An 18,923-nucleotide genomic window follows, 5' to 3' on the forward strand; every position below is an offset into this window, starting at 1 on the left:
AGCAAAACACTCCAAAAAGAATTTAGCAATGGCAGGAAATGGGATCTGATAAAGAGGCAATGTGCATCAGAAGTGTCTTGCTATCACATCAGGCTCTAAACACAAAGGTAGCACCAACTTAATTATAAAGTAAAAACAAAAATACTGGCACTGAAGGGAACTATCTTGTGTGCAGATGTGTTCCTTATGAGAGAGCAAAATGCAGTCACTCAAAGTGAAGTTAACTAGTGGCTTAAGTTGGCTTCCCCACTGCCCTATGCCTTATGCTCTAAGGCAGAAGCAAAATGTGAATGACACAACAATAGGCCAATAGATGAAGAAAGGTGGCTGAAAGCCCGTATATCTAAGTATATTATACATATTTTAGTCAATCAAAAGGTTTTGACTAACATCAGGCCTAAAAAGGGAATTAAATCTTTTTCCCTAAGTGTTGCATACACAGAGTAAGCCACAGGATAACCAAACAATCAATGTGATAGTACTGCTGTTTCAGGATTTTTTTTAGGAACGAAAATGACCTGCACTTTGCAGCAAAAGCTGTAGCACCAATGATAGGTCATCAATAATGAATGACATTTAATTAAGAAAGTGACAACACATTGCACTTATTTTAGCAAGCATGCAGGGTTCAGGAACTCTAAGCAGAATGGTTGAGTTTCAAGAAAAGTAAACAGAAAAATAGACTCACAAAGTCATTTGTATTGTTAGGTGCACAACAACTATGACGTTCATTCTGAGTGCCCTGATAATGAAACAGGTAACTCTCCCACCAGCCTGTGGAATTACCAATATCAGCAAAACAGACGGCTCCAGGAGACCCTACTGGTCTGCTGAGCAGTGAGGACTTATCAGGGGAAATCGACCTTACTAGTACAGATTGGTGAGCAGCCTTTACAACGTGGGTATTACCACGCGCTGCCATTACTACGCTGCTTTTACAATGCAAGTTGTTACAACGACTTGCGCTGGAGGGCGCTGTTGGATAGGGAATAGTTTAATTTTCTATTCCAACACCTTCCCTACTGTAACGTGGGCTGGAGTTGGAATAGAAAATTAAACTATTCCACTATCCGACTTGCGTTGTAAAAACAGAGTTGTAATGGCACGCGTGGTAATAGCCCGCGTTGTAGTGACATACAACCGAACAGATTACTCTGGTTTGTCTCCTTTCCTCCCTGGTATTTCATCACCAAAATCCATCTGCTTTGAACAGGTGTAGTCTCCAGGTGAAACACAACAGATCAGATGACTTACTGTAGAGCTCCTACTTTTTATGGGCTAGGAATTTTTGCTACGGGCCCCTTCAGAATTAAAAGGCCACTTATAATAAGGGCCTATGTGACTGTGAGCAAGAACTAAACTACTAACCGTACCAAGGGCTGTATCGTATCAAAACCTTTACTTAGGCTACAAAAGTAACTATGAAAGCACAACATATAAATATCAAGTAAATACACAAAACATTCCACTTTACAGAATGTATCAGAGAATATGAAGTAATAAAAGCAACAGATATATAAAATGACAATCATTTTAAAAATGAATTTCATTAGGAATTCATACATCAGGCAACTCAAAAGAGACCGATTGAAAACAATTCATGATCCTCAACCTCAACCCTCAGAAGAGGGAGATACAATTGCACAAGGTCAATATTAGATACACACATTACAAGGTAAATGGAGGCTAAAATAAAAAGAATAAAAGCCTACATAATCAACAGAAAATCCTAACCCAAGGTGAATCTCTATCAGAATGGCCGTGCACTACTGGGGTGTGCATGGCTAAAATAACATCGATTTTCCTTTAGCAGTGGGACATTTTTTTAAAAAGAGCAGATGCTGGTGCAAATAGACAGAAGGTTTAACTGTTGCAAACACACCAAAGCATCATCACATCTTCTGATTCCACACATCCTTATTTTGGGAATTAAAAAGCTTTAGGTAAAAACAATATAAAAAATGACAAGAAAGGTAAAATGGAGCAAACTCTGGGGGATAACAACACATAGGCAAATTCAAACTTTAAAGGGGAAAACCGAGGTTTCCACCTTACAAAACCAAGTCTAAATCTGGTTAAAAGCAGTCTGTCCCATTCTAGGTACGGCTCCAATGCTGGTGAGGTTTGGAGCTTCACATAGTCCCTGACAGTGGTTTTTGCCATCATAGTTTCCTCCCTTAGTTGGTATCTCAAGGTCTTAAAGGTATTCTTATCCCAAGCTGGGTCTAAATTGGACATAGTGGAGGGGCTGGAAAAGAGGTCTGGCCTCACTAAGTTGGACAAATCTAACTTAATGTAATGTTACCAGGGGACTTTCAGGCCCCTTGTTAAGCGGTCAAGGATGATCTACCTAATAAAACTAGCATGTGCGTTCACCCAAATGACACATGACAAGGCGGGAGGAGCCAATTGAACGGTATCCTCAACATACTCAACCCCAAGGTCTTGGTGTACATTATAAGTCCAGCAGGTCGGGGGGCATGCCCAGCAAGCGCCTTAGCACCCTATTCCGCTCATCCTGGAGGGAGATGTTATTCGAACAGCCCCATAAGCTGGCTCCATATGTAAGGATGAAAAGACATTTACTCTTATACATCTCCAGTAAGGTGGGCGACTGGTTGACTTCCAATGCAAGAGGCTAAGTTACAGATGTACCCAGCCACACTCGCAAATCTGTGAGAGTCTTTAAGTTTACATGAACGCCAGATCCCCCTGCCATCGAAGACAACACCCAACTAGGAGAAATCCTGGGTAGAACATCGGGGTGTCCTTCTAAGTAAACACTTTGCATCTTATGGTTTTTGAAGCCACAATCCATGGTGAACGTTTTAGACCGATTCGTAGCAAGGCCAAGTGACCGCATGAAGTTGACAAATTCCTGGTACAGGGTGTTTAGGCTGTTTGAGGTTATTGCAAGTAAAACGGCATCAGCCACATAAAGTAATACAGGCACTATTTTCTTACCAATAAAAGGGATATCCAGAGTTTTCCAAGTAAGGCCTAGACTATATATAGAAGGAATAAAATTACCGGCCAGGAAACAGCCCTGGAGCACTCCCTACCCCAATTTAAAACTATTGGCACGCTCACCCGAGGGACCAAACCTTACAGAGACTGAGAGATCATAATGTAGGGCACGTAGAAAATCAAGTAGGACGCTGTCACCCCCAGGTTGGTCAAGATTTCCCAGAACTTGGATCGTACCATACTGCTGAAGGTGCAGGACAGGTCCATGAAGGCCAGGCAGATAGAGCCCTGCTTAATGATGGTATATTCTTGCTGATCAACAGATGTAAATTCAGGCATTGCTCCCCGTGCTCAGACCCTCCCGGAAACCCTACTGAACTTCTGACACAGCATGCCCAACTCCCTGACTCAAGACAAAAGATTCTCTAGTACGACCCTCCTAGCAAACTTCACAGCGGAGTCCAGCAGGGAAGTCTGCTGATAACAACATGGGGTTCAGGGATCACCATTTTTTAAAGCTGGTAATAATGGTGGAAGCATGTCATGAGTTCTGAAGACCCGTCTTGACAAAGTCATTAAAGCAGTTACACAGCACGGGTGCCCAAAACTAGGGGGTACCGTGGACTTATCAGATGGGGCTTAATAATGGACTCCCATACATAAATTCTATTGATACGAGGAAAACCACTATACCTAGGGTGGAGAGGTTGGTTACGGAGTTTAGTGCTTATTCGGGGTACATGGTTAACATCTCAAAGACGGAGGTCAATGTCCTGGAATTTAGATGGTTAGAGGGGGAGAGTATCTACAGGGATAAAATACCTTGGGATCATCATTGTTAACCCAGTGGAGGAAATACCAGCTCACAATTTAAATAAGGTGGCTAAGGAGGTAGATATAATGCTGTCAAGATGGAAGAACCTGTCCCTGGCAATATATGGTCGAGTGAACCTTATTAAGATGTCGATGCTCCCCAAATTCACATGTTTATTCAACTGTATTCCCCTCACTTTTACAAGATCCATCATCAACAAGATACAGGGGAAAATATTCAGCTTTTTATGGGCTTCCCGCGGGGCAAGACTGGCTTGGAAGAAGTTGAGGTGCAGGCTTGAGACGGGAGGTTTAGCTCTGTCGGACTTAAACTTATACAGCATAGCATTTCAGTTCAAAAACCTCCAGATGCTTCTTGGAAAACCAGACAGCTCAACACGGGGGAGGCTTTAAGGTGAAATGATAAGGGAGTTTGGACAATGTGGTCTTTGTAAAAGTTCGGCGCTTCAAAATTTTTAAAGCAGGTTCGACTAAAGGTTTTAAAGACGGCATTAAACCTTTGGTGTAAGGTGAGGAAGACACTAAATAGAAGATATTAATCTGATTTCACTCCCATCTGGGATTCCCCCGGCACCCCAGAATTCATGAAGGATGGGCTGAGTCTCCCACTAAGGTGGGCAGGGATTGCGACTCGGGGGGAATTGATAACAGTGCAGGGAATATTACCATGGCACCCCTGAAAGTTAAAACTTAGAATACCCTTTCTAGGTTTAAATGTGTGAAGCTGTCATCCTGGTTTGCAAATTCGACCCCAGAGGTAGGGGGGAAACTGGGGATTTGAGTCCTCTCTCGAGGATGGGAGACCTAAACGGAAGGAAGTAGCCACTTGGTACTGGAAGCTCCTGGATGCTGAAGATAAAAACATGATGGTACCATATACGATATGGGAAGACACGACTCAGGAGATGGACATTTGACCATAATGGAATAGCTCCCAGAAACTGTTCTATTCAATTATCAAGCCTGTTAACCTAAAGCGAAATCATTTTTCACCATTAATAGACCTTATTGGACACCCCAAGAAATTGTCAAGTTCGTAACTTAGCCTTCTCCGAGTTGAAGATGATGCGGCTTCTTGAAATTGGATAAACAACAATCTTTTTAAATTCTGTACTAGTTTTATTGGGGGTGGATAGTACCACACACATTAAGCATGGATCAAACCGGTCTTATCTTTTATCTGACATTGCTAGCCAGGAGGGAGATCCCTAAACATTGGATTGATCCATCACCTCCAAGTATAATAAATAGGATTAGTGTGGCTAAATGGATCTGCCGTCTGAGTATGGAAGGCACTCCAGGAAGGATGTCTGCGGTGTAGGATGAGTTTAGCAGATTGTCTGGCCTTGAGGGAAGAACCACATATAGAACATAAGACCCTATAATTACACCAAAGTATTGCAAGCACTGTGGTGATATGAGGACAAAAAATAAAAGATAATGGGAAAACCAACTGGGTCTCACCGCTCTCTGTGTACCAACCAGAACCATATAATATATTAAAATGGGTAACCCAAGTCTCAGGGCATGTCAACACTAACTTCTCCCAGTAGGTCAATTGAATCTCCTTGCACCTATGACATAGAGCAGCCTTATAAAGTGCTCTATACTGTTGGATCGTATGAATATCTCTTGGCGTCTCCATCAGAGCTTTGTGTAAATCAGAAGAGGCCTTTCTACAAGATGGATTAAACCATTTTACATCATGTATGGCAGTGCTAATTGGCTTCATTAGTAGTCTGCGAACAATTCTGCCCAATGGACAAACTAGTTGACTACAGGACTCTGGTCACCAGGGGGGAGTAAGACAGTTAAGCAGGATATTCAGGTGATTAACCCCCAACTCTGACAGAAGGGCTGTTAGGTCAGCTTTCCACTTGGCCAGACAGACCCCTTTGTTCTTAACAACTAGAGACACCATGGCTGCCCCTGTGGCCCTTCTTGCCCCTTATATAGATTTAGACCAAGCCATAGGGGGTTACGTTTACTATATAAACTTTACTCTGCTCTTCCCTTAGAAATCCAGCCCAACAAGTTTCTAGATACATAAATATAGTCAAAAATGGAGCCATAAGCCCCACTGACAAAAATGGCATTTGTAGAGCAAAGAGGGTCCAGTAGTTCACAGACATTATTTAGATCAAAATAGTTAGTAAGGTTAGAAAGAACTTTAGCTCTCGGGTCCATAGGTGGGCCTGAGCACTTTGTCCCTACTAAATCAAACATGCTAGAGGCATTGACCTCCTATGTAGACCCCAGTATAGTATTAAAATCACTCACCACCAACAATAATTTGGATCCCTATAACAAATGGGCACATTTAATTTCAAGGCCAAAAATAAAATCTAAAAGCTTATTGATGTTTTAAAACTAAGGTGCTACCCAGAACACCCATTATACAAATGTATGGAAAGAATAGTCATACTATTTGGCCAGGTAGTTAAAAAGGCTTGGACAATCAAACAATTGATAAGCTTTTGTAAAGAGCAACACTGTCACCCCTAGGGGTATCCAGGTGCTGTGTCTACGCAGAAGAGCCAGGTCTTAAGTCTGTCTCTGAAGTCTACCAGCGAGCGGGCTGTACGGAGCTGGCGGGGAAGGTCGTTCCAGGTCTTGGCAGCGATGTAGGAGAAGGAGCGATCACTGCTGCTGCTATGACAGATGCAGGGGATGTGTGCATGAGTGAGGAGAAGCGCAGGTGTCTATAGGGTTTGTTGAAGTTCTGTTGATGGCTGATGTAGGCCAGTCCTAGGTCGTGGAGGGCTTTGTAGGCATGCATGAGGATCTTGAACTGGCATCTCTTCTGGATGGGGGTCAAGTGGAGGTCTCTCGGGAGGGGTGTGATGTGGGCTCATTTAGTCAGGTCCAGGAAGTCTGGCTGCAACGTTCTGCATGGTCTAGAGTCTTCTGAGGAGCTGGGTGGAGTTGGCGGCATAGAGCATGTTGCTGTAGACGAGGCGGCTGATGACTGAGGCGGTCTTTCTGGTGTTGGTTGGGATCCATTTGAAGAAACTGCAGAGCATGCAAAGTGTGTAGAAGCAGAAGGAGGAAGCTGTGATGACTTGTCATTTCATGGTCAGTTGGCTGCCGAGAATAATACCAAGGTTGCGTGCATGGTCGGTCAGTGTGGGTGTAGGTCAGAGTTCTGAAGTCTACCAGAAATGGTACCATGTGGAGATGTTCTTCCAGAGGATCAGTACTTCAGTTTGTCGGAGTTGAGCTGGAGGCAGTTGTCTCTCATTCATTTAGCTACATTGCTCATGGAGTTGCAGAACTTTGTTTTGGCATTGAAGAGGTACTCAGTGAGCGAGAGAATTAGTTGAGTGTTGTTTCCATAGGAGATAATGTTGAGTCCATGGGATCTGATGACGTCTGCGAGAGGGGTCATGTAGATGTTGAACAGGGTAGGGCTGATCCTTGTGGTATGCCACATATGATGTTTTTTGGTGCAGAGGTGAAGAGCGGCAGTCGTATGTTCTGTGTGCTTCCTGCAAGGAAGTAAGCAATCCATCTTGCTGTATGCCTATGTTGTAGAGTCTGTTGATGAGGGTATTGTGGAAGGCGGTGTTGAATGCTGCAGAGAGGTTGAGGAGGATCAGGGCCACGATTTCTCTGTGGTCGAGGAGTGTTTTGATGTAATCTGTGACAGCAATCGCACAGTCTTAGTGCTGTGGTTGGCTTGAAACACTGATTGTGAGGCGTCCAGAAGGTGGTTTTGTTCCAGGAATTAGGTGAGCTGCTGAATGATGGCTTTCTCGAGTACTTTGGCTGGGTGGAGGAGCAGGGAGATTGGATGATAATTTTTAAGATCGCAGAGGTCAGTGGAGGCTTTCTTTAGAAGGGGTCTGATGTCTGCGTGTTTCTATCTGTCCCCGAGGGTTACTGTGGAGATAGAGGTGTTGAGGATGCTGGTGAGTTGTGTGCTGATGGAGATCATTGCGAGCTTGTAGAGGTAGTAGGGGCAAAGGTCGGCGGGCACCCCAGAGTGAATGGAACACATCATGGCTGAGGTGGTCCTTGCGTTGAGCGGAGACAAAGTGGTAATGGTTTGGCTGTTATTCGCTGGTAGATTGAGGTCATTGGGGTTGAGGGTGGCACTTTGGAGGTTGAAGTTGTTGTAGCTGCTGGTGATCTTGCTGTGGAAGTAGTCTGAGAGGGTGTCACAGAGTTCCTGTGAGGGGTGGATGATGTTCCTTATGGGTGTTGGATTGGAGAATTCCTTGACTATTTTGAAGAGTTATTTTGTGTGGTTGGCCATGGAGTCCATGGAGTCCATGCAGGTGGTGATGGCTGCTTTCTTGGCTTCTTTAATGTGCTGGTGATAGTTGCTGAGAACTGTTTTGTGAGCTGCTCTGTCTATGAGGTTTTTGGTGGTGTCCCATCGGTTCTCCAGTTGGTGGCAGTTGCACTTGCTGCTCCTGAGTTCTGGAGTGTACCAGATGGCATGCTTAGGGGTCTTGTTGGATTTTGTAGGTTTTAGTGGGGCGACTCTGCTGGAGATCCAGGTGACAAAGTTCTGGTTGGACTTGGGTTGGGAGGTGGTGAGTGCCTGTGACCACTGAGTTTCGGTAACCTTGCTCCAGCTGCGGTAGGAGGAGATCTGACACCTGGTGATGGTGTGTTGGGTGTCGTGATGGTTAAGTGTACAAGGGTGTGGTCAGTCCAGGTGAGTTCTGTGGTGTGGCTGAATTTGATTTGGTCACTTGAGGTGAAAATGGGTTGCGTGCTTGGGCTCAGTGACCAGTTTGGTGAGGCCAATGTTGTGCAGGTTCTCCAGGAGGGTGATGGAGCTGGTATTATTGGGGTCGTCGATGTGGAAGTTGAAGTCGCCGCAAAGGACATAATGGTGATAGTCGATTGCTAGGGGGCGTTGAAGTTGGGGATGGAATCACAGAATGTTGCTTGTGGTCCCGAGGGTCTATAGGCAAGGGTGCCTCTTATCATGGTCTTTGCATTATTTTGCAGTACGAAGTTGAGGGGTTCCATGAGAGACGTGGGGTCATCGTTGGTGAGGGTGCATCTCATAGTTTCCTTGAAGATGATGACGATGCCCCTGCCTTATTTGTTGGCGCATTCTCAGTGTATCATCTTGTAGCCTTCAGGAGTGGCAGTGGTGATGTAGGGATCGAGGAGGGGTTAAGCCTTGTTTCGCTGAGGAAGATAACATCTGTGGAGAGAGTGGTGATGGTGTCCCAGATCTATTGTACATAAAGACTTTAGGCAGCCTATTATATTAGTTTTAAGTTTCCTAATATACGATGTCCAAGCAAAACATATGATATACATCATTACTTTATTATCAAGAAATATACATTTTTTTTAAATCAAAATACAAAAACAAAAAATCATTGATGACTACTGAGGATGAAAACTATTCTATGTGCAAACTAGATCATCATATATTTTCATCTTATCCACATGTTAAAAAAGTTAAATTTTAACAATAGTGAACAATAAAGTACAAAGCAATGTAAAGGCTTAAAACGTGGCTAATTCGTGGTAGAATAATATCAACGGGCCCGATTCACAGAATGAACTTAAGACTCAATCCTAAACTTACTACTATTTTGGTATTCACAGAATGCACTTACTCATTTCGGTATTCACAGAAGGCACTTAGGGCCAGATGTAGCAAAATCAGAAATACCGACTCTTAATTACCGAATTTTACCGATTCGGTAATTAAGAGTAGGTATTTCTAATGTAGGTACCAATTCGGTAAATTTTACCGAATCGGTAAAAATTGGTATTTACCGATTCGGTAAATACCGAATTGGTATTTGCTATTGAATCCTATGGGCCTTGAAGCCCATAGGATTCAATATCAAATACCGATTCGGTATTTACCGAATCGGTAAATACCAAATTTTGCAAGGGTGCAGGGGGTGTCACTTTGACACCCTCTGGCACCCCTGTTTTAGGCTTGAGTGCCATGTGGCACACATACATGCATGTACACCTGAATCGGTATTTTACCATGCAATTGTATTGCATGGTAAAATACTGATTTTCAAAGCCCTGTGTCAATGTTAAAATTGACACCTACATACCAAACATGCATTTTCGGTAATTTTACCGACCGGTATATTTACAGATTCAGTAAAGTATACAGAATCGGTAATTTTATTACCGAAAATGCATGTTTTTTATCCCCCTACATCTCCATGGCCATTTACCTGTCGGTAACGGCCGAACGTTACTGGCCGGTAAATGGCCAAAATCTCCCACCTACATCTGGCCCTTACTCATTTCGGTATTCACAGAAGTTAGTAGTCCTAACTTTAGGACTCCTAAATGCCTTCTGTGAATACCAAAAGTCTTAACATTAGGATTTTTCTCAATTTAGTAGTAGTAAAGTTAGGACTCCTAACTTTAGGACTCCTAAATGCCTTCTGTGAATACCGAAAGTCTTAAAATTAGGATTTTTCTTAGTTTAGGAGTCCTAAAGTTAGAGGTCCTAACTTTACAACTACTAAATTGAGAAAAATCCTAATTTTAATACTTTCGGTATTCACAGAAGGCATTTAGGAGTCCTAAAGTTAGGACTACTAACTTCTGTGAATACCGAAATGAGTAAGTGCCTTCTGTGAATACCGAAATGAGTAAGTGCATTCTGTGAATACCGAAATGAGTAAGTGCATTCTGTGAATACCAAAATAGTAGTAAGTTTAGGATTGAGTCTTAAGTTCAGTCTGTGAATCGGGCCCATTGTGCGTTTCGGCGACAAAAGCACCTTCATCAGGAATGCCACAGATGTACTAAAAATGAACCTGTAATAATGATAGATAAAAAACAACAAAAAATATGCTCGGCTAAGCCAGAATTAATAAAGATGTTTTTCCCTTATCCTCCACCATTTAAAATAAAGAATAATTTGTTAAATCATCCTGTATTTTATTAAAAGGAGTGTCTATAGATATTTTAAGTGAAAAGTGAAGAGAAAATGTAATGATCCTACTATCAGAACATATATAGCGTGCAAGTAAAAGCATTTATGCAAGAAAAAGAGACAGGACAGGATACCCGGGAAAGAACACCAAGATGTTTCAGTAACAACAGATCAATAAAACTTTATTTACAATAAGGTCCAAAGGATAGAAAATAAAGAAAAGTCCCAACTGCCCTAAGTTTTAGGTGGGTAGTTTTCAACTATTGGTTGAGATATGGAAGGCCCCTCTACTTACTAGGGCAATAAAGGTCAGACAAAACCCTACAAGTGGTTTTGTAATTATTCCAAGTGGTATGGTATTATGCTGTGGTTACACAATGAGTGAGTCCTTACGAAGGTTAGACAGGGCCACTGTAAAAATAATGAAAACTACGGGTTCAGGTTAGAGGCAACAAAATATAACACAGCTGACAACTGACCCAATTGCTTTGTACCAGTCACCTTGGCACAAATTCCTTCATACTTCTGTAGGCTTCAGACTATTTTCATGTGTATACATATCATCATGTACATATTAAGGCATATGTACTAGTCAAAGCTGCGCAACAGCTTTACATCATTGTGTCGCCCATCTCTCTCAAGGGTAACTTCCATTGAATGTACCTCTACATACACATAGCTAGGCTAGTATGTATCTTTCAGTGCTTCAATGTGAAGCCAAATCCAAGACCTGTTTTAAATTCAGTTTATCAGCACACACACAGATAGAGTCAGTCATTTTTCTAAAAATGTCCCATCCTTGGATACTATAGCCAAGCATATTTTCTTTTTTTTATCATTACAGGTTCATTTTGAGTACATCCATGGCGTTCCTGATGAAGGGGGTTCTGTCGCCGAAATGCAGCTTGACATAATGCTACCACGAATTAGCCACGTTTTAAGAATTTACATTGCTTTGTACTTTATTTTTTATTATTGTGAAAATTTAACTTTTTTAATATGTGGATAAATGAAGATGTATTATGACCTAATTTACACATATTGTGTAGTTTGAGTTTAAAAATGTATATCTCTTGATAAAAAAGTAATGATAATGAATATCATATGTTTTGCTTGGCTCATTGTATATTAGGAAACTTAAAAGTAACCTAATTGGCTGCCTACGGTCTTTATGTATTTGCCCTCCCTTGGGAGCATTGATTATTGGCAAGGGGGCCTTTTTGTTCTCGATGGTGCCCCAGATTTCCATTGCACATTGCAGAGCGAGCAGGCATTGAGTAGGATACAATGGAATGGATGCAGGTGTTCTTTGTCTTGTGGGCAGGAGTGGTGCGGGATCTTTTGTAGGTTGTGTTGACGTAGAAGTTGCAGTGTCGGCAGGTGAAGGGTCCTTTGGTGGATCGTGGGGAGAAGGGACGCAGCTGTTATTTCAGCATTCGGAGTCCAGGTCCAGGAGTTCCTTGACGGTCTACCAACAGGTGGCAGGAGGGCCAGGGGTTCTGGCACTGGGCGTTGTCCAACCAGTGGTGCATTGGCAGCACACACTCTGTGTGGCCATGTTGCGGCCTCCATTAGTGGTCCTGGATATTAGATCTTAGTGGTCCTGGGCACTGGGCAAGGATCTGGAGTGGGCCACAGAGGGTCAGGGATGGCAGGTAGAGCAGGGGCAGGGACAGTAGGCAATTCAGGGGCACATGTGGCAAGCAGTGCTGGTGCAGGGACTGCTTTCGAGGCGCTCTGTATATTCTGATTTGAGCCCTGCATACCAACCATGCACTGTTCAATAGGTTCCATTGATTCGACCAGTGCCCCGCATACTGGCTCCCACCCGGTAGGTCATCATGGTAGTACCATCCTTTTTGCCATTAACAGTGACGTCACTAGCACCATCGTTTCTAGCGGTTGCAAGCAAGGCCTAATCCTATTCTACCCATCGCTCACCACAGCAAAATCATTTGCTTCTTGGCTCCCCACTGTCCCTTTCAATCGCCTTTTTCTGTACCTCAATGCTCCTACAGGGCCAATTATCCACTTGCAAAAAAAACAGTTTTAACAAGTATTCACTACACAGAGAGTATAATAATTTGTTTGGTCCGCCCAATGCCCACAGTAATTGCATGTCTTTCCTTTTTCTCCCCCTAACTTCCTATTATTTCCATGGTTTGCGCAAATTATAGCAACAATTGCTTATTATACACAGGCATGACTATTTAAATGTCCTGATGATGATCCCCCTATTTTTCTAAGGGATCGAAACACCGTCGACACATTGTATACCATATGCATGTAATATATTGTGAAGTCAATTGTGCAATGGTGTCCCCGCGTTACTTATTTCTGTTGTATTTAATTCCATGCAGACACATCCCCCTTGCCTGAACCCTTCCCTAACTTTTGTTTGCCTATTTATGTTAGTAGAACGCCGGCTGTGTCCCACTTGAATTTTTTCTGTGTACCTTAAGTCATACATTTATTGAATATTAAATTCTGTCCAGCTGGACAAAGAATATAGCGCTAATTGAGTCTATATTTATTATCAACAGTATTCAGACTGTCTAGGGACCTCTGTCTTTATAATTTATACAGGGACAGCAGGCAGCAGAGGGGCTGTGACAGCAGGCAGTGCAGGTACAGCAGGCAACAGGGACAGCAGGAAGCACAGGGGCGGGACAGCAGGCAACACGTGGGTAGGGACAGAATGCAGTGCAGGGGCAGGGACAGCAGGCAGCACAGGGGCAGGGACGGAAGGCAGCACAGGAGCAGGGACAGCAGGCATCGCAGGGGTGGGGCAGCAGGCAGTGCAGGGACAGCAGGCTGTGCTGGGGCAGAGACATCAGGCAATGCAGGGGCAGGGACAGCGGGCACAGTACCTTAAGCTGGGGGTCAGGTGAAAGAGGGGTGGCCCAGCCTCATCTGGTCTCCGATGGTGCTCATGGATCCGTGCTTGGCCTGGGCTTTGCCCGGGCTCCGCCCGCGTGTATCCTGAGATGCAGGAATTGCAAAGGAGCTTTATTTGGTGCCATTTGGTTTAAAAACCAAAGACCAACCGATGCCACCTCCGGGGCTGCTGGGAAATGTAGTGCAGTCCGGTCCAATGGTTGGACGGGTACCGATGTGCTCTCTGGCGCAGTGTAGCAGGCAGGCAGAAGCACAAGGGGAGAGCACCTCCTGGAGGGAAGGCGGCTGAAGTACTGACAATGCAGACCAAGTTAACCTTGTATTTCGGGGTTACTCTGAAGAAAACCATTAATCCCATACTTGCCCAGTCTGAGTGAGATGGATTTGCTGGAAAAGTGTAGGAGATGAAGCCATTCAAACAGGTGGCCTCCACAGCCCAGGTCTCTGGAAAGAAGGGGATATCGTAATTTTGTATAAAGGAGACCCAGTCCTCATTATTGAGTTTTCACGCAAGGCCAGAAATGTTTCAGTATTTTTTCCCACTGAGTGGTGACATATTATTAGTCATCATCCCCTCTAATGCGTTTGGGCCACTATCTAAAAGATAGAATGTGGTGAGACAAACATAATTAACGGTGTCCACCATTGGATTAGACCCGTCAGTAGTTTGGTCTAGACCTTGAGAGATTTTCTGAAAAAGGCATGCCTCGATTACCTGGTAGAAGCTGAGTCAATCTATATTAGCAAATTCCCCCAGAGGCGCAAAACGGTTCTGCACCTGAACTTTAAAAGGTTGTAGTAAAACTGGATAAAAACCGGGGTGCCCCTCCCAATTCTGCGAACGATTAGCCATATCTCTGTAGAAATAACTTCAAGGGAAGATCTTGATATTGCTGGGCTTCAGTTGACCTTAGGCTGAGGCACTCATCAAATTCCCATCTATGATCGAATTTATAAACATGATATCAACAGTCTCCCATGAATTCTTTAGTCATCTTCCCCACCCATTTCATCCTTCCAGCCATAGGTACTTCATTATATAGCTTGCCCTGCCTTCTCCTGGTCCCATGGATCCAGTGAAATCATTTATGGATTAGGTCTACTGTGGATTCAACACTCCTTGGACATAAAGTTGGCACATTGGCCAGGACAATCATGAAAGGGCAATCCGCCAAGGGCAGTAGAACAAATGCATGAGTCTTCATGCAAGCAATATCACTAAAAGCTTCACGTGTTGAGTAAATCCAGGATAAGATGGACCACAAAATGTATTTAAAAGAACAAAGAAAACTCGCTTTTATAAGGCCCAGTAGTTTCATCACTTAGTCTGAGTTACTGTACATCATCTATAAAAACATGTATTGTCTCCTGAACTACTTGAAAATGTACCCACAAATGAGAACCTTACACAACACACAGCTTGGTAGAGCAGTTCTTATAGACTTTAAATTGTTTCAAAGGAAGGTCAGACTTTTTATAGGAAACTAAATTGGGCAACAGATTTATGTTGCTTACCTCATCCACATTCTCAAATGCGTTGATGACGTCGTATGGCAGGCAGGAAAGCAGGTCGATCACAAACCAGGTCTTCAAGTAGTTCATGCGGATGAGCTTTGGGTCTGAAATGACTTCTCCAGCTGGACCAACGAAGGTAGTGTGAAAATTAAGGACAATATCCACCAGAAAAATAACATCCACAATGCTGTCCACCACGAGCCACGCAACATTGTTCTGTTTTGTTTTGAAGGACACATTATATGGCACCAGGATAGCGGTGTAAAAAGTTAAAATCAGGATGACCCAGTCCCAGGTGGTCTTGAAAACGCAATAATGTAAAATGATATGAGGGGGAGTCTTTGGCGCCTCTTGTTTGTATTGCGGAAGAATTTCTGAACCCAACTGCAGCACCTAGAAATGAGACACACAAAGGGAATGAGTTAATATTTTCAATTCACGTAAGAAAAAGAAAAAGCTACAGAAGAAAATGTTGAATTGCCCTTGTAATATTGTAGTGGTACAACCACAAATAGCCACAATCAACTTTTGTAAAGGACTTAAATTTGTGCTGTGTCAAGTGTAATAGATTAGATGTCTACATTCATTCATAAAAACATTTGTAATATATTGATATCCCTTGGTGCCAACCTCCTTTTACTCAAGAAAACCTTTCCCTGATTACATAATGCATGTGCAGGTGGTAGACTGATACACATAACAGAGCCATGTTGGCTCAAAGGGTATGCAAGCATTATGACTCCATTATTTTTCCCCCTTAAGTGAAGAGGTTATTTACATCCAGTCCCCTGCATTTAAAAAGCCTCAACTTCCAGGCTCACCATTTCCCTAGAATGAAGACTGAACAATGCACATTTCATGGTTTCCTGTTCACACTTTAGTGTTCTACAATCTTTACAGTGTAAATATTAATTCATGTCCAGACAAATGCAACCAGACCTTTCAATCCATCCCATCCTTTCACCTGAGGAAACATTGTAGCGCATCATTTAACCTGAAGAGACAAAATATCCCATCCTTTAATCCGGAGAGTACAATGTAGCCCGTCCTTTAACCTGAGGGCAAATATAGCCTATCCATTAACCCGAGGTACAACACAGCACATATTATAACCTGAGGGTACAACGTATCTCCTCCTTTAACCTGAGAGTACAATGTAGCCCGTCCTTTAACTTGAGGGCAAATATATCCTATCCATTAACCCGAGGAACAACGTAGCACATAATTTAACCAGAGGGTACAATGTAGCCCGTCCTTTAACCTGGGGGTACAATTTAGCCCATCATTTAATCTGGGGGTACAGTGTAGCAAATCATTTAACCTGAGAGTACAATGCAGCCCATCCTTTCTACTGGGGGTACAATAGAGTGCATCCTTTAACCTTAGGGTGCAATGTAGCCCAGCCTTTAACCTGGGGGTACAAGAGACCCTATCTTTTAACCTGACAGTACAATGTAGCCCATCCTTTAACCTAGGGGTACAGGGTAACAAATCACTTAACCTAAGAGTACAATGTAGCCCATCCTTTAACCTGAGGGTACAATGTAGCTCATCCTATAACCTGGGGGTACAATAGATTTTATTCTTTAACCTGAGAGTATCATGTAGCTCATCCTTTAACCTGGGGGTACAATAGAGCCTAACCTTTAACCTGAGAGTAAAATGCAGCATATCATTTAATCTGAGAGTACAATGTAGCCCATCCTTTACCCTGAGGGTACAAAGTATTCCAGCCTTTAACCGGAGGGTACAATGCAGCCCATTCATTAACCTGGGGGTACAATAGATCCTAACCTTTACCTGAGGGTACAATTTAGTCAATCCTTTAACCTGGGGGTACAGTATAGCCCATCCTTTCACCTGGGGGTACAATAAAGTGTATTTCTTAACCTGAGAGTAAAATGTAGCTCATCATTTAACCTGAACCTGAGAGTACCATGTAGCCCATCCTTTCACCTGGGGATACAATAGAGTGGATCATTTAACCTGAGAGTACAATGTAGCTCACCCTTTAACCTGGGGGTAAAATAGACCACATTCTTTATTCTGAGAGTTCTAGGTAGCCCATCCTTCAACCTGCGGGTCATTGCACCAGACACTTCGTATGAAATGCTTGTATCAGAACTTACTAGAGATGGATGAGCCAACAAATTAACAGCGAGAGCCGAGCCAGAGCTGAGCCATGGCTCCGGCTCGGATCTTAGAGCCCCTATACGAGCTGAGCCCTGAAAATAGTTGCCATGAAGATCATACAGTAAATATCATGTGAAATATGATAAAGTCCCCTGAAAATGTAAAATAAAGTCTATTTCTTCAACATGGGGAAGCTCTGACATTAGCAGGCCACATTATAACAACGTACTGAGAAGTACTAATTAAATGTGATAGTTATGTACATCTAGTAGTCTGAACTCACATATTTGAAAGTGGTTTCATAAGCGATAATGGAGCGCTTTACATAAGCACCAGTTACATTGCACAAGATCACATGCATTGTTTAGGCTCGGGAAATTAAGTAATTTTCCTAGAATCCCAAGATGTTCATCCGATGCCTACTCTCGACCCTGGATCCCCAGTTCCACATTCTGCAGCTCTGGCCATCCCAACACATCCTCAGTAGAGGGAGGGAGGCAGAAGCTGCATGAAAGCTCGGCTCGTTAAGGGCTCGAGGTTCCAACAGGACCTCGAGCTGAGCCAGGCTGCTGGCTGGAGCTTTCAGTGGCTCGCCCACCTCTACAGCTTATCAGTAAAACAGGCATCCTAATATGGGTGCAATTTGGCTTTTGAATCTAAGTTCTATGTGTTTTATCTTGCTAATATATCTAACATTTTCCTCATAACAGGCTCGCAAAGCTCATGAGCAGAATACATTTTTTCTTGTTCACAGGTCAATATCACCATAATCCCTCTATGCTGTATTCTTTATTTTCTCTAGATATATTTGTAGGCTTTCCTTACTAATAGGCTGAATGCTGTAGTTTATTAAGAGAATACGTCATCCAGTGTGTAGGAATCTATCATACTTAGCAGGTTAAAAAGCCAAGTTACTCTGTAACAGGAATGAGTGGCACGAAAAGGGTCAAAAGATACACCAGGTTTGTGCCAGGCTGGTTTTTCTTTTTCCCTATAGGTCCTTGCTCCTGCTGAGTTCTATGTAACAGGAGTACATTTAATAGACTGCAATACAATACATTACAATTCAATACATTTATAGAGCACACAGCTACCTCCAAAGAGGCGCTCAGCATTAACGGAGGGAACACTTTCAAGAGACCCAACTAGACGGAACGTAAACAGCGTCAAGGCAGGAGTCATGATAAGCAGAGATGAAACACACAAGCCTGTCAGACCAAACCAGTCAACAGGGGAGTTCTAGCCCACCGGGGCGGCTCTAGGCTCATGGCGGCCCTGGGCAGGGAGCGTAGATGGGGGCCCCGGAAGAGGGTGTCCGCGCGGGCGGAGCGCGAAGGCCAGTGAAGAGGGGGGTTCAGGGTGTTTGGAAGTGGAACAGAGCGACGGCTGCCAAATCCCTGCCAGGGGCCGCCACGCAAATATGTATCCATCCTCGGAGGATTATTATATTAAGGATATATATTGGCGTGGTTTGGTGGCCCTGTGCAGGTGCATAGCTTGCACATGCCTAAGGCCGCCCCTGCGGGGGCTCATGAAGAGGGTAGGAGCTGCAATCGCTGAAATCAACCTCTTGAATAGGAACAGCGTGGAATATGGAGAACAATCTGTAAAGGGAGAGCACAAGGAAATAAAAGAAACACTTCCCAAAGCTCTGCAGAAACAAGAAACCGGGCAATCCTAAGCAGCC

The 18,923-nt window shown here is 43.4% G+C and overlaps 1 protein-coding gene across 1 annotated transcript in view; it reads right to left on the bottom strand.

The window, feature by feature from the left end:
• LOC147709279 (voltage-gated delayed rectifier potassium channel KCNH1-like) overlaps positions 1-18,923 on the bottom strand; it is an 815,455-nt gene that overhangs the window by 290,865 nt on the left and 505,667 nt on the right. Inside the window, exon 7 of the mRNA XM_086925924.1 lies at positions 15,104-15,496. Coding sequence (XP_086782050.1) covers positions 15,104-15,496 — 393 coding nt within the window. The remainder of the gene's footprint in view (positions 1-15,103; positions 15,497-18,923) is intronic.

The sequence above is a fragment of the Lissotriton vulgaris genome, chromosome 6 (assembly GCF_964263255.1).
Source record: "Lissotriton vulgaris chromosome 6, aLisVul1.2, whole genome shotgun sequence".
NCBI lineage: Eukaryota > Metazoa > Chordata > Amphibia > Caudata > Salamandridae > Lissotriton > Lissotriton vulgaris.